Source organism: Laccaria bicolor, genomic scaffold (genome assembly GCF_000143565.1).
Source record: "Laccaria bicolor S238N-H82 LACBIscaffold_14 genomic scaffold, whole genome shotgun sequence".
In the NCBI taxonomy this organism is placed as follows: Eukaryota; Fungi; Basidiomycota; class Agaricomycetes; order Agaricales; family Hydnangiaceae; genus Laccaria; species Laccaria bicolor.
In genome coordinates this window covers 225658-239371 of record NW_001889885.1, presented here as the reverse complement: position 1 = coordinate 239371, position 13714 = coordinate 225658, and the positions used below count along the sequence as shown (strand labels likewise).

Sequence of the window (13714 nt, the reverse complement as noted above, 5' to 3'; positions counted from 1 at the left end):
ATATGTTTTTAACGGCACCTAGCAACGGCGCATCACATCCACAAGCTTCAGACGTCTCAGACAGGATATTCGAAGCACAACAATGGCAAAAGGAAAGGTCAGTAGTATGATGTTTAAGTCCTCTATAGTCTCAAATACAGTTGATCATTCTACCTAGAATAAATAGAAGTAGGAGAAGATCAACTATGATGCGTCAGCAACCGTGAAATGCCCCGAGTGTGATGAAGATGTGCACGTCGGAACAGCGGGACCAGGACCAAGAAAAAAAGCCCTGCATGAAAGGACGCAAAGCAAAGAAAGAGAAAGGAAGGACACAGACATCGTTCCAGGTTGGAGTGAAGAAAATCCCCACATCATCACTGGCAGCGGCATCGAAAGGCTTAAGCAACTCCTCCAATCAGACCCAATCACCAGAGACGGGGCCTAAAGGAATTTTGAGGTTGCACCGATGGGGTGGCGCTGCGAGAATCACGCCCGCACGCGAAAACGTGCGCGCATGGCGTAGAATATGTCTCAGAGTCTTACTAGTACAGAATTGTCGATTCACATGTAGAAATGAGCAAAATTTGCTATGTTTTTCTTGGAATAACATATTTGAAGATGGGGGGGGGAGGTACTCAAACTCTTAAAAAAAAAAACCGACCCCGGGTAATTTATAAATTCCCGGGGCCCCCTTGGATTTTTCTGTCCTGCTTGCTTTGTATCAATTTTGTCTTTGCGTTTTGTTTGCGTTATGACTCCAACCATCTCTCCAGAAAAATCGCGACACCTTCTCGCAAGATACGAAATATGGAATGATAGATTTCTTTACCTGGCCGTCGCTTGGAGAGAGGACTCCCAGATCTATACTGCACATCACACATGCCGGATGGCGTCGTTCGACAGCAACCCCACCGCTCTCAATGAACTTGAAGGGACAGTGATTCAACATGACCTCGTTTACGCCGCATGGCGGGAAGATATAACGGAAGTAACGATGCCACTACCCCGCAATACCTTCGTAAAGACCCCCGAGTATCTATCCGAGTTGTCAAAGCCCGACCTGATCAACGCCGAGATCAACATTTTGGAGTTACTGTCAAAGACCCCTCATCCGAACGTATGCAAATACTATGGGTGCATTCGTGATGGAGCATATGTCATGGGTATTTGCTTGCAGAAGCTTGAGTTCACGTTAGCTGAACTCGTCGAAGGCAGGGATGACAAGTAAGGCGCCAACTTACGTTATTTTCAACCTACTGAACGGCTCAGGCTGCCCACCCTTGACGAGGCACGCATAGTTTCGGACGTTAAGGCCGGATTAGACTTTTTGCATAGCCTTGGCCTTGTTCATGATGATATCAACCCCAGCAACATAATGCTGGATGATGGTGGACGTGCTGTAATCATTGACTTTGATTCCTGTGTACCTTTGGGATCACAATCACGGGGCGGAACTCCTGGGTGGTCGACGTTCCCAAAAATCGCCGAGATTCAGAATGATGAACATGGTCTGGATCTTGTCGCGAAGTTCGTTAGAGGAGAATATGATGGTCAGGACTTTGAGGCTTTTGACAAGTAAGGCTGTAGTCCGAGTCTACTTCAGCAAACACGTAGTGGGGTCTTACATGCAACATCCTATTTGTGTACTTCTTGTTGATCTCTGCAATCAGCGCCTCGTCCGGTGGGACGTTGGTGGGACGCCAAAGTTTGAAGGGTGTGTGACGGAGGAGTGACTGGCACGTGATCTTGTAAAGTTTGACGTTTTTGAATTTGAACAACCCCCCACAACTCGGCGAAAGCGAAGGATGTCGAATACGGGAAGAGGAGCTACGATCTTGCCTTCGAATTCATGGTCGTATCTTGTTGGTGGAGGGTACGCCTAATCTCTCTTTCTCACCCACTCACCACCACTGAGACCACACAGACTAGGCGGAATGTGCGGAGCCATCGTCACAAGCCCATTTGACGTCGTTAAAACCCGTCTCCAATCCTCCCTCTTCAAATTAAACACATCCCCCGCTCTCCTCTCCTCTGCCTCCTCTTCCGCCTCCGCCGCCTCCCTCTCCCTCCCCCTCGCAGGCCTCCCACACCATCACCCCAGAGCCACCAACCTCCTCTATCACTTCGTCGAAACAGGACACATCCTCAAAGACATCTACAACCACGAATCACCACGAGCCCTCTTCAAAGGCCTCGGTCCAACACTCATCGGCGTCATCCCCGCGCGGTCTATCAATTTTTGGACGTATGGGAATGGGAAACATGTTTTTGCGTCGCAGTTCAACAATGGGGAGGAGAATGCGTGGGTCCATTTGATGAGTGCCTCTTTGGCGGGTGTCGTTACGGGCACGGCTACCAATCCCATATGGGTCGTTAAGACTCGGCTGCAGCTTGACGCTGCAGGTGGGACTGGGACGGAACAAGGACAGCAGAAGAAGGTTTTCGGGTCCAGTTGGAGTTGTATAAGACGGATAATGAGGGAAGAGGGTGTCAGGGGCTTCTATAAAGGGCTTAGCGCGAGTTATTTGGGTGTTACGGAGACAACGATTATGTGGGTGCTTTATGAGCATATGAAGAGGGCTGCGGCGCTTGAGAAGAAGGGGGGGTATCAGGAGTGGTTTGGGCTGTTGGGCAGTGCGGGGACGGCCAAGTTTGTGGCCAGTTTGATTACGTATCCTCATGAGGTTCGTGTTTTCTCTTCTCCCTTTTCTTCCTATCTCTCGTCTTACGCATACACGCAGGTCCTCCGCACCCGCCTTCGTCAACCAACAATCAACAACGTCCGTAAATACACCGGGCTCCTACAAACCCTCAAACTCGTCCTCGCCGAAGAAGGCGTCCGCTCGCTTTATGGAGGGTTGAGCGCGCATATGATGCGCGTCGTGCCGAATGCGGCGGTTATGTATTCGATATATGAGGGGATTTTGAAGTGGGGTGAGGCGTAGGCTTCCCCGAATCCCCATCCCCTTCCACGATCATCGCTAGACCTCGGCGTCATATACCTCCCTCCCTCCCTCTCCGCATGCCCTGCCTGCCTGGCCATAGAAGACCTCCGTCCGTTGCTTGCTTGCTCTCGCCCTCGCTCATCTACAGGCCCAACATACCCCCCAACTCCTACCCCTCCCAAGAAAATATCTATTGCATCCGGTTTCTTCCCCTCCCCACGCTATGTATTTATACGCACATCCCTTACCTAGCTAGCTTTGACTTAAATTGTTCGTACGTACATACAGTACATACGTTAGTTGTTTAATACCTGTTAATAGTTTTTGTTGTCTGATACCTGTTAATATTGTTTTTCTATTGCTTGCGTTGTGGGCAGTGGTTGGGAACTGGACGTATGTACATAGATAGATTATGTATATGCTTCTGAATCTTATGCGCTTTCAAAACTTCGCCTGGGACCACTACACTAATATAGATACTGATCAGCGCCTGGCGGGTTGGTTCTCACTGATAGTGCTATGGGGGTACTTGCCTCGCGTTTTCTTTTTACTGGATGGTATGTAGCTACAATATGCCTAAAAATGAAATGTTGGGGAGGGTGTTCAAGCTCAAGCTCAAGAATTAGGAAACTCGTGCGTTTAATGCAGAGAGGAACATAAGTAGAACAGAGTCTCGCCAGAAGACACTTCAAGTTGTAGATGATCATGAGATGAGCCTCGTTGTGAGCAAGAGAATTCAGACTTTTTGCCTCGAGATCTTTGAGTTGAAGGAAAGAGTTGAAAAATGGCCAGTATTTTTGAGGGCGAATCAAAAAAATCAAAAAAGGGGGTGGCAAAACCTGGTGTGGAATTTCAGCGAATAACAGATAAATTATCATAGGTCCTCAGCTCCAGGCAAAAGTAAAGAAGGACGTCTTTGATTGCCAGTGCGCTCTGATCTCAGACAATCCTGATCCCGACAACACCCAGAGCCCAAATCCCTGGACACCTTTGCTCTTGTCTCCGGGTCGCCTTCGGTGCTAGCAATTAATGGGGAAGGCAGAGTGTTAAAACTGTGTACATATTGGATCTTGCAGGCTCATTATCTCAGGAATTAGCGCTCAACATGGGACCGCTCCGGAATATATCTATCTATAAGTGTAAGACCCAAACTGATTCTTGCCCAAAATTATGACGACTGTTCTCTGAGATCTCCTTTCTAAAAGATGCAAGACTCTCTCCCAACAATGCAATTTTACAGTCCTCAAATAAACCTCTTTTGAACTCAACAGAAAACATTTCAGGCTACAAGAATGTGTTCATACTTTGTGAGATTCAGACTGTGCAATAAATACTTTTGAGAACCACTGTATCAATCACTGGTTTATCTATCCGTCCAGTAGGAGCTTCAGAAAATTCAAAGCATACATTGTAATAATTGTATTGTACATTGCGAATTGCGAATAGCTATAAAGCAGAAGGTCATAAAGGTGATACACAAAAGCCAATTCCTTGAATATGTTAAGTGGGTATAGAATTCGTAAAACTTCAATAAATAATCCGGGTCAGCCGACCCCGCGGTTGGAAGTGAGAATGGGGAAGTGATAAAACACCAGGAACCATCCAGCCTTGTTTGTGCAGAAAAAAAATCCGAGAGACGCCAAGTAAAGGGCGGAAGCGGCCTCCCCCCCCCATTCCTGTAAAAAAAATCCAAGGTTGAAACATCAGGACCGCGGCGGGCCCAACAATCTGAAAGCGTCTTGTATGACGGTCTTTGCTGACGTCGTCCAAGCCCACTCCCAATTTTTCGTGAACCGATGACTGAGCCTCTGCAGTTTCGCTGACATTTCTTCCGGAGACGATACATGGTCGAAATTCAGGTCAGGGTCAGGAGCACAAAACGTGAAGATTTTTCCATTTTGGCGCGCGACTTCATGCACGGACTGTGCGACGGGCCGTCGCACTTGATCGTATATTAACATGGAGCGGCTGATGGTTTCGCGGGTTGTCGCTGGGTGGCCGAGGATTGTGGCAAGGACGTAGCCGTCCTACGGAACAAATGCAAGCCCGATGATTTTAGGACATGCTAATTGGGCGACATTCAGGGGGCGCTTACCTCGATGGCCTGGCCTGCTCCAGAACCTTGATGCGGAGTCATGGCGTGTGCCTGTAGGCGACTTGTTAAATTAAAAGACAAACGTGAACGGGGACCCTTACGGCGTCACCGATTATTCCCGCCCGACCAGAGACGAATGAATTCAGAGGTTTCACGGTGTGGATTGCCCATCGCAGGGGCCGCTCGACGCACTGAAATAGTTAGACAAGATGAATGGCAGAAAGGGTAAAAAACAAAAACTCACATCGACGAGAGCTTGAACCTCGGGCTCCCAGGTGCGGAACGTAGCAGCGAATTCGGCTGGGTCCGTAGCACAAACCCATGGTCCATTGAATCTGGTGTTCTCGAGGTCGTGACGAGATTTGAATGCGACGAAGTTGACCATTTTACCCTTGGAGATAGGGTAGGCAATCACATACTGAAAGGCTGAGATAAGTGATGGAAGGAAGGTCACGACATCTGGCGACTTACTCCATTTTTGCCAAGATACTGATCAGGGAGGTGGAACTGTTAATCTATGATAAAAATGATGATGAGCAAGTAGACTCGCCTGCGTGGGCTGTGTCAATGTACGATGACCAGGAAAGCGAGCCTTCAATTTCTCGGCGGGAATCAACGCACGATAAGCATTTGTGCCGCACCATACTGGCTCGATAGAAGCTATGAAATCAGAGGCTTCTCTCCATCGGTTCTCTGATTCGGCCCACTGGGCCTTTTCAGTTAAGAGTGTACGTCTGACCGCGGACTTCAACCCATCGGCACCAACAAGAACGTCACAGTACGACGTAGTGCCGTCTTCGAAGAAGAGGTCAATAGGACCTGAAAGCCGCTGTGTGTACGACCGGAGACGTTTCGAGCAACTGATTTTGTAAGAGGGGGGTAGTTTGCTAAGTAGAACCTTTTGGAAGTCTGGACGATGGAAGGTGACCAGGTTTCCTGGATGAGGCCTGTCGTTAGGAAGGGCGTCTACAGTTATTGCAATGACTTGACCAGACCTTTCGTCACCAAGGTATAAAAGTCATAACCGACGGGACCGTCACTCTTGCGATATCTGAAGGAGGCGACTGTGCGATGTCAGAGTGCGATGGAAAGTGAAGAGATGTCAAAGAAAAGCACCTGGTCCGTCAGTAATCTTTATCTCTGTAGTTTTCAGCAAGTCTTCCTCAAGCCCGAGTTTCTTGACAATTTCCCAAGGACCTATTTCACACTCTAGAACAATCCTTACAAAGAACATACTTCAAACGACATACGTGGAAAGAGTCCAATCCCAGCACCGAGCTCTGCGAGCTGTTGTGCGCCTTCGAAGATCTCAACCTCGATATCAGGAAATCTCGATAGCGTGACTGGAAGGACATAAATCGCGGTGATCAATAACGTCTGCAAAGAAGAGAACCAACCTGCAGTAGTCAATCCCCCAATGCCAGCTCCACTAAAGAAATCCTCGTCGTCAAGATCACTTCAGGAACACGATTACCCCAATAACTCACCAAATCGCAACTCTAAACCTAGTTCCAGAGCCCATAACTGCCATTGCGAATCGGCGCAAATGGAAGGCAGGTTGACCTTGAAACGGAACAAGAGCAGTGACAAGACGTCTTGTGAAAAGAGGGAGGATATCAAAGCCAAAAAGCCATTTTGTATAAATTATAAGCTAGCGGAAGACACGATTGAACCGGACTACGCCTCAGATGAGCAGGGCCCTCCAACCGAGAATTCATGACATGTGAGATCTAAAGAGTGAGATGAAAAGACTTTCAGATAGGGAGTCGAAGATATTCCCACGATCCAGTCGCGTCATCAAGACTGCTCTGCAACCTTTTGCATCCAAGGAGGTCCAAAGGGTCAACTGATCCATGTCCTAACCCATCAACCAGCGTCAGGCCAAGGGGCGAGGCACACGGTATACGACCCGAAAAGGACGAAGTCTTCGATTTGAACACACACACCACACATACACGAGAATGCCTATCTGAACCGCTTCGTTCGATATTATTGGCAGTCTATGTCAGTATGTATTATTGTTCTCGTATCAGTGACATACAGACTTACCTGCAAATCATCCCTTCACAATTACAATTGGAATAACAATCCATATAAGAATCTGATTCTGTATCCGGCTGTTCGTGACGTCCGATCGCCGTTACGATTGGATGTTTTTCATGGCACATGATGCAGACCCGCTACTTGTCGGATCGGTAAGTACACGGAATGCCGCCAGATCCAAACTGTTTATTGACAACGGCTACAAATTATGAACGCCTAAATTTGGCACAAGCTAGCAAAACGACCCGACCTCAGCTGGGATCCATCAACAATGGCTTGTTTAGTGGACCAGAACCTTGGCAGTCAATAAATCCGAGATCAGTTGGCCAATGTTGCTTGGCTCGAATTGTCAAGAAACCGGTGTATTTCTGGCGCCGCGAGATGTTGCTGGATGTAGGTTGCTACGGCGATTCCGGTTTCAAACCCGTTCCCAAAGAGTCCCGACCATTCAATGTCGATCGAGTTGTCGTCCGATTCTTCCTCGCCAATTCATTTCGCATTGCAGGTCAAGTTGCGGTCAAGTATATTGCATATTCATCATTAACCCACTGGCTTAATATTCTACTTCCTTCCAATTGCGGGCCTTCTATTTGGACGATTGACTGAGCCTAACTGAGCCAGCGCAACTTGAAGAAATCCCTCCTTGTGAACAATGCGATAAAGTTACAGATTCTTGACATCACCTTACGTTTCTTCGAAAGGTTGCTGACGGATGTATTCTGGCGCCCGCTATGTGGTAATTGCAGTGGGACAATTCCGCTTCGCTTGGTATGACGTGCTTATTGTTTTCAGTCGTCAAATGTTCTGATGCTCGAAGTCGGAGACAGCCCCAGTCTGAACTTGTTATGGTCAAATTTGCTTTGCACATACGCTCCCCTGACATCTCAGTCTAGAAGCAATATGGGCTAGCACTTCTGATGGCATGCAATTGAGGTCCGTCTAGTTTTCGTGTTACTTGGCGTATCTTGAAGTTTTATACAAGTACAGTCTATGCTTTATTCGTCGAAGATCATTGATTCTTCATTCTTCTCTGATATTTCCTCATTCCCATCATCCAGGTCAACGTCACCGTCATGCGTTCATTGATACCATCTTGACGACTATCGCCCTGCAGGTGCGCTTTGTTTTCTCTCCTTCCATTTGGGTTTTCTTGCACTCAGTACGCCTGGTCAAAAAAATATAAATTCGACTCCAGTTTGTAGGGCGCAATCATACTAACACGACGTTACTTCAGCACGTCAGGTACAACGGCAGGCTGGGGTGCAGTTTCAATTGTCTCTCCGAATAAATTCTCTGACGTACGTGGCAGGACCTTCGGAATGCAACCTTTCCATTTAGAGCTTGGCTTTCCTTTTCCTATCCGTTCTCCGCGCTTTATGTTCTGCTTTTGTTCAGCAAAACAAAAGGAACAAACTCGTTTGTCACAGCTGTCGGCATAACTGTTAAATCTTCACGTAACGCTGTAATCGTCGGATTGCTCGCGACGATACAAGCAAGTCTTCTATCACACCCGCGCTCTTTTCTCTCTTTCCCATGTCGCAAAACAATACACCGGCGGTTGGCATGATTGAGCTACTCATGTTCTTGTCTAGGCCCTCACTAGCATTGCTTCGTCGACGCGCAAGGGCTAAGATTGCATCTTTTGCGTCCCTCCATCCGCAGGACTTCGGGCCGCAATTGAGATTCAGCGACAACGCCGCAGATATCTGATGTTAGGCGGCGAGCAAAAATAAAAGTTCTTCAGCCAACGACGAAGAACCCCCGCCTCTTTCCCCGATTGCCCGTTCGAGCCTCACCCTTCACCGATTTTAACGCGACTAGCGGCATTGAGTCTATGTGATCAGCCTAATTATGCGATCGTACTGTATGAGCTAACCTGCGCCTGAGTTCAGGCGTAAAACCTACCTTTGTATAAATATAATATTGATGTGAATTACAGCCCAAACGTGGAGGAAGTGTGGAGGTAGTGCACTTTTTCGGAATCCTTGGTACGACCTATCGCAACGCAGGGGCGTTTCGGAAATATAAATTAATTACGAACAGGAAGTATGTTGAGCTTAACCCACGCAGACTCCATCCGGTCGTACATGCTTTCTCCTCAAAAATCGCGAGAGCCGTGAACCACGAGCAGCGAGATCGGATATGAGGCCCATCGATAGATTGATGTTGAACTTATGGGGAGGTTGGTAAAATGTCTGAAAAATCTGCGGTTTCCGTTTCCTGTGCTCAGGACACTGGCGAGAATTTTTGAGAACATATGGGATGATTTAAGGCGCCGGTTGCGAGCATAAAGTGGTCAGCAGTGCCGACCGGCCTCCGGAGGACTCAGCCAACTCCCTTCAAGGACAGTCTACATGCTTCAAGTAGGCCTAAAAATATTGCTCAGTTATGCTTACGCGCATTCTAGAAGTTAGACGTTGTTGCCTCCTGGCAGAAAGAATCATTGTGAAGTACTGCTTCGCAAAATCATCAACATCCCGTCCAAAACACGAAAGAATTTTCGCCACGTACCTTTATCTTAAAAGATTGGGAAAAGATCCCCTTGCTATCGTATAACAACAATTCGGGCGTCTGGACAGGATGGCGACCAACCTGGCATCGACCTTGCGACATTTATTTGAGCCTCTGAAACGCGGTTTGGGAGATACTTGGCCCAAATCCGGCCTCCCCTGAGTGGGCCGCTCACGAGTCCTCATCCAAGACGTCGTTGGTTAGAGCGGCTCCGATGTGTTCGTCGGAAAAAAGTAACTAAGCCCTGATGCAAGTCTGTAAAGGGCGGAAAGACATGTGAGATCGATCATCACGAAAAAGTCCGCCATTGATAGGTCCGACGCAATCGTGGAACGACCAATACTTGAATACACGAGGGATAGGCTTCCACCACGCAGTGTTAACAGAAGATGTCAAGTCATTATAAACCCAGACATAACAACATACGAACAGCTCTACCAACCGAATAAGAGGTCCGACACCTGTCCTATGACACCTTTACTTGGAGATGCTTGGATCGAGGGAGGCGTAGCGGTATACATGGGGCGGTCCCCACCCGCAGGCGCCGTGCCAGGTGCCACCCCTCCTGGTGTACCCCATCTCGGAGTCACGGATGGCTTTGAAGGTGCAGCCGACGCGGCACCAGTCTTTTTGAATGCCAGAGCTGAAGGCGCCAGCCTAATGGGGGTTCCGACGGTCGGAGTGTGCGGTACGCTTGATGTCGAGGGAGACATAGGTTCATCGACAGCCATGGCGTTTGCAGGCGATTCCGCACCGCTGCCATTCACTCGGGTCACCGGCTGTCCAAGTAGTGCTTCTGCTTGTGCTGCGTCCTACATTCATCATTAGCTTTGCCACGAAGAAGGATGCATGTTTCGGAACGTACTGCCCACTTGGCGCCGACCATCCAACTTCCACCAAGAACTTCACCATTCTTCCGCACGGCCCTCATCGCATCCCCTGGGTCCCTGTAACCTATCCTGAAGCAGTTCATAATCTCGGAATTGTGCTCTATGTCGGTGGCGTCTCCTAGTGACTTGAAGTATTCCACTGTCACGCTGTACTTGTCCGCAGGGTATCCAAAGACAACAACATACAGCGGCTGGTGCTGCGCAATCTGGGCACTGGCAGATGGAACCTTTCTGTGTCCGAACGCGGAATTCTAAACGAAGCCACTTGTTAGCAGAAAAGAAAGTTGATTAGGCGCTGTGGCGTACTCTAGGTTGAAAACGAGTAGGGTTCGGTGAGTCTAGAATAATCTCATTGGGAATGTCGTTGACAGATGTCATCGGTGGTGCATCTTCATCTGCCAGTGCCTGGCGTTGCCTGTGTTCATGAATGAGGCAGGTCTTGAATGACGGCATGAGTCACATACCTGCTGCTTTGAAACATGGAGTCCATCCCAAAATCCGCCCTAGACAACACCTGGTTCATTTTAGCTTTCGTTTGAACCACCGGAACCTCGTCAGCCCGTTGGTTTCCTTGTGGCGAGTGCTGACACTGAGTTAGTTTCGCACCGGTATTGTGAGATGGATAGCTACATTGCTCTGAGACGCGGACTACCACACATCAATAAAAGACAGAGAACCATAGCGCAGATGGACTCACCATGAGGTAACCGGACTGATAGTGGCTTCGTGACTGCGAAAGTGACTCGCCGAAAGTTGAACCACCTGTGCTGGTGCTTCCCCACGCGTTCAAATTAGGGCCATGGTGCGAGGCCGTCGAGGACGACATCCCAGCTACAGAAAATGGGGTATTGTGCATGGCGCAGCGAGCTGGGTACCTTTGGGAACGTGGAAGATGATGACAAGAAAGAAAGAGTGCTTGTTGGGAGATATTTGACAGACAAGTCGGAACCAAACAATTGCTCACAACAATAAGAAATGTAAATAATATGTCATTCGCTGCTCTTTACAATCGCCATTATTCTAGTTTGTAGTGGCGGTGGTAAAAGGAGTGGTAGCGAAACCAACACGCTTGTTGGCAGTGTCATAAACCGAGTAAAAGCGCTCCAGGAACGCGTTAGGTGAGTTGAAACTTGGACCTATAGAGTCGGGCGCGGGGACCTTTATGAATTTTGCCCAGGAGATGAACCATGTGGCTTGCTATTCAAGTAGAAGGCTTGACCACAATGCGAGATACCGTCATCGTAAAGAAATATGGCGCCCGAGTCGCGGTTGCCTTCCAAACATCGGCATGAGCTTGTGGGTGCCGACCTAATTATAGAATTTGAAGGCCCAACGCGTGAAGCGAGAGATGACGTGATCTTTTTGCTGTTCAAAACGTATGGCGAGATTACGCGATGGTGCAGCTCGTGATTTTGAGGTGCACGTTGAGTTGAATAAAATGGTTTCGTCCAGAGGACTTCTGTGCTATTTTTATATAAACATACCTATTAATCCTTAGCTACGTGGGGGCCAATTGACGATGGGCCAGGTTTTGGGGATTGATTTCTTGGGGTCGAGAGAGGTGTGTCAGCGAGATGGCCGTGACGGCACTGGAAAGTTTGAGAAAGTCTCATGTGCCACACTAGGAGACCCACTTGACATTGTCAATAAAAACTGCAAGTTCGTCCATTCTAAAAATAAAGACCACCAGCATTCTGTAGATTACCTGAGTTACAGTTCCCTGAGAACGAAGGCGAGGCAGAGGAGAATGAGTCGATAGTTACCTTCAACCCGGATATGACAATCCGGAAGTGCCTGACACAAGGTTTTAGAGTCTTCGCGGACTCAGTAGAAGAGCTGCGCTCACCTGCCATCCGGGATGACCCCCCGGGAGAAGAGAGAGTTATTACGAAATTATGCATACGAGGAGCCTGCGAAGGGGATGGTAATGAAAACGCCCAAGACGGGGCTGGTGGGTGGTTCCTTGCAGACGACACACAAAATTTCGCGGTGAGACTGCCGCCTACTATCGGCACAACGCAAGCGGCTGAATTCGCGGCTCTGGTTATAGCGCTCCAACGAACCCGAACGATTGAAGAGTTGGACATCACTAGCAGTTCAAAATGTTTAATCGGACTCACGAAATTTCTCCCGGTGTGGGAAGATCGCGGCTGGATTGGCGTCCGGAACAAAGAGCTCATAAAAAAGGCTGCAGCCGAGCTGAGAAAACGTGGTGGAGATGCGAGGTTCCGATGGGCAAAGGGGGAGGAACCTGGGTTAGTAACGGCGCTCCACAACGCAGAGAAGGCTTATGAAAGCCAAATGCAGGTAACCTGGACCTAACAGTTTTGAGGTAAAGGGTGCAAAATTAGGTGCGATGACGCAGACGCTCCTATATCAGGGCATCCTTGAGCGAGAAAAAGTGCCCCAGAGAAGCGGAACAACGATCTGCCTTGACATGACAAGGCATGCGATACATGACATGAGTGGTTTCCTCCCTTCAGATAATAGGATATGGTACTTACTGAGAAACAAGAATATTTCAAGGAATATACGCGCGTACATGTGGAAGTGCATGCATAACTCGCTTCGGTTGAACATCCCTGGGTATAAACAACGCGACGTGCCGGGTATGCGGCTGTGACGAATCGTTGGAGCACATCCTTACCGAATGTAAAGCGTCAGGACAAGAAACAATGTGGATGCTCGCGAGAGAATTGCCTACGAAAAAAGGCATCCCCTTGACGGCTAACCCTACCTTTGGACAAGCGCTCGGCTGCGAACCAGCAAACATCCGCGATCGAAGGGGCAAAACGCTGAAAGGTAGTAGTAGACTGTATGCAATCGTTGTGTCAGAATCGACCTACCTGGTCTAGAGGCTACGATGTGAATGGTAAATAGAGCGAGAAGAAAACCAGGACAACTTACATACGAGGGAAGAAATTACAAATCGATGGTTAGTACTGACGGCGAATAAACGCAGATATGGCCGTAAAGCCATAGACCCGAGTGTGGTCATGAAGACGTGGAACGGCGTGCTTCACGACGAAAGAAGTCTGCCTGAAAAACGAAGAGTCGAAGACTGGCGAACACGGGAGAAGCCGGGCCGGCATATCATCACGTGTTCAGAAATATAAACTTGACACTGACAGCTCTATCCTCCTGCGACGACCCTTTCGCCCCCACCTAAGGTAGAGGACATCCACTTCCTTCCAATGTCACGTGATGAGCGTGACAATTCCAAAAGCGTCTACATTTCTACAATAAAT

General features: G+C 48.5%; 6 protein-coding genes across 6 annotated transcripts; 3 read left to right on the top strand and 3 right to left on the bottom strand.

Annotated features, from left to right (window-relative positions):
- Nucleotides 1-733: 733 nt before the first annotated feature.
- Nucleotides 734-1561, top strand: LACBIDRAFT_298464 (uncharacterized protein; the record flags this gene model as incomplete). The annotated part of the gene is made up of 2 exons (XM_001881869.1): nt 734-1206; nt 1252-1561. 2 exons carry the CDS (start codon nt 734-736, stop codon nt 1559-1561), a joined length of 783 nt encoding a protein of 260 aa, XP_001881904.1.
- Nucleotides 1562-1787: 226 nt separating this feature from the next.
- LACBIDRAFT_250454 (uncharacterized protein) lies at nt 1788-2927 on the top strand (the record flags this gene model as incomplete). Its single annotated transcript, XM_001881868.1, has 3 exons — nt 1788-1855; nt 1907-2666; nt 2724-2927. 3 exons carry the CDS (start codon nt 1788-1790, stop codon nt 2925-2927), a joined length of 1032 nt encoding a protein of 343 aa, XP_001881903.1.
- A 1703-nt stretch (nt 2928-4630) lies between these two features.
- Nucleotides 4631-6553, bottom strand: LACBIDRAFT_298461 (uncharacterized protein; the record flags this gene model as incomplete). The annotated part of the gene is made up of 11 exons (XM_001881729.1): nt 4631-4954; nt 5023-5073; nt 5124-5213; nt 5267-5440; nt 5494-5529; nt 5573-5958; nt 6018-6086; nt 6139-6219; nt 6273-6365; nt 6420-6451; nt 6510-6553. 11 exons carry the CDS (start codon nt 6551-6553, stop codon nt 4631-4633), a joined length of 1380 nt encoding a protein of 459 aa, XP_001881764.1.
- Nucleotides 6554-9957: 3404 nt separating this feature from the next.
- LACBIDRAFT_298460 (uncharacterized protein) lies at nt 9958-11344 on the bottom strand. The gene is made up of 6 exons (XM_001881728.1): nt 11164-11344; nt 11097-11114; nt 10931-11049; nt 10773-10881; nt 10442-10717; nt 9958-10388 (listed from the first exon to the last, which is right to left on the bottom strand). The coding sequence occupies exons 1-6, from the start codon at nt 11320-11322 to the stop codon at nt 10011-10013; spliced, it is 1059 nt and encodes a 352-aa protein (XP_001881763.1). The 5' UTR covers nt 11323-11344; the 3' UTR covers nt 9958-10010.
- Nucleotides 11345-11985: 641 nt separating this feature from the next.
- Nucleotides 11986-12788, top strand: LACBIDRAFT_327809 (uncharacterized protein; the record flags this gene model as incomplete). Its single annotated transcript, XM_001881867.1, has 2 exons — nt 11986-12027; nt 12183-12788. The coding sequence occupies 2 exons, from the start codon at nt 11986-11988 to the stop codon at nt 12786-12788; spliced, it is 648 nt and encodes a 215-aa protein (XP_001881902.1).
- Nucleotides 12789-13199: 411 nt separating this feature from the next.
- Nucleotides 13200-13464, bottom strand: LACBIDRAFT_298459 (uncharacterized protein; the record flags this gene model as incomplete). The annotated part of the gene is made up of 3 exons (XM_001881727.1): nt 13200-13261; nt 13313-13324; nt 13374-13464. 3 exons carry the CDS (start codon nt 13462-13464, stop codon nt 13200-13202), a joined length of 165 nt encoding a protein of 54 aa, XP_001881762.1.
- Nucleotides 13465-13714: the final 250 nt, after the last annotated feature.

Coding starts and splice junctions, on each gene's coding strand:
- LACBIDRAFT_298460 (XM_001881728.1), bottom strand. CDS start 11,322: ATGCACAATACCCCATTTTCTGTAGCTGGGATGTCGTCCTCGACGGCC. Junction 10,718..10,772: donor CTACTCGTTTTCAACCTAGA/GTACGCCACAGC, acceptor GGCTTCGTTTAG/AATTCCGCGTTCGGACACAG. Junction 10,389..10,441: donor TGGTCGGCGCCAAGTGGGCA/GTACGTTCCGAA, acceptor TGATGAATGTAG/GACGCAGCACAAGCAGAAGC.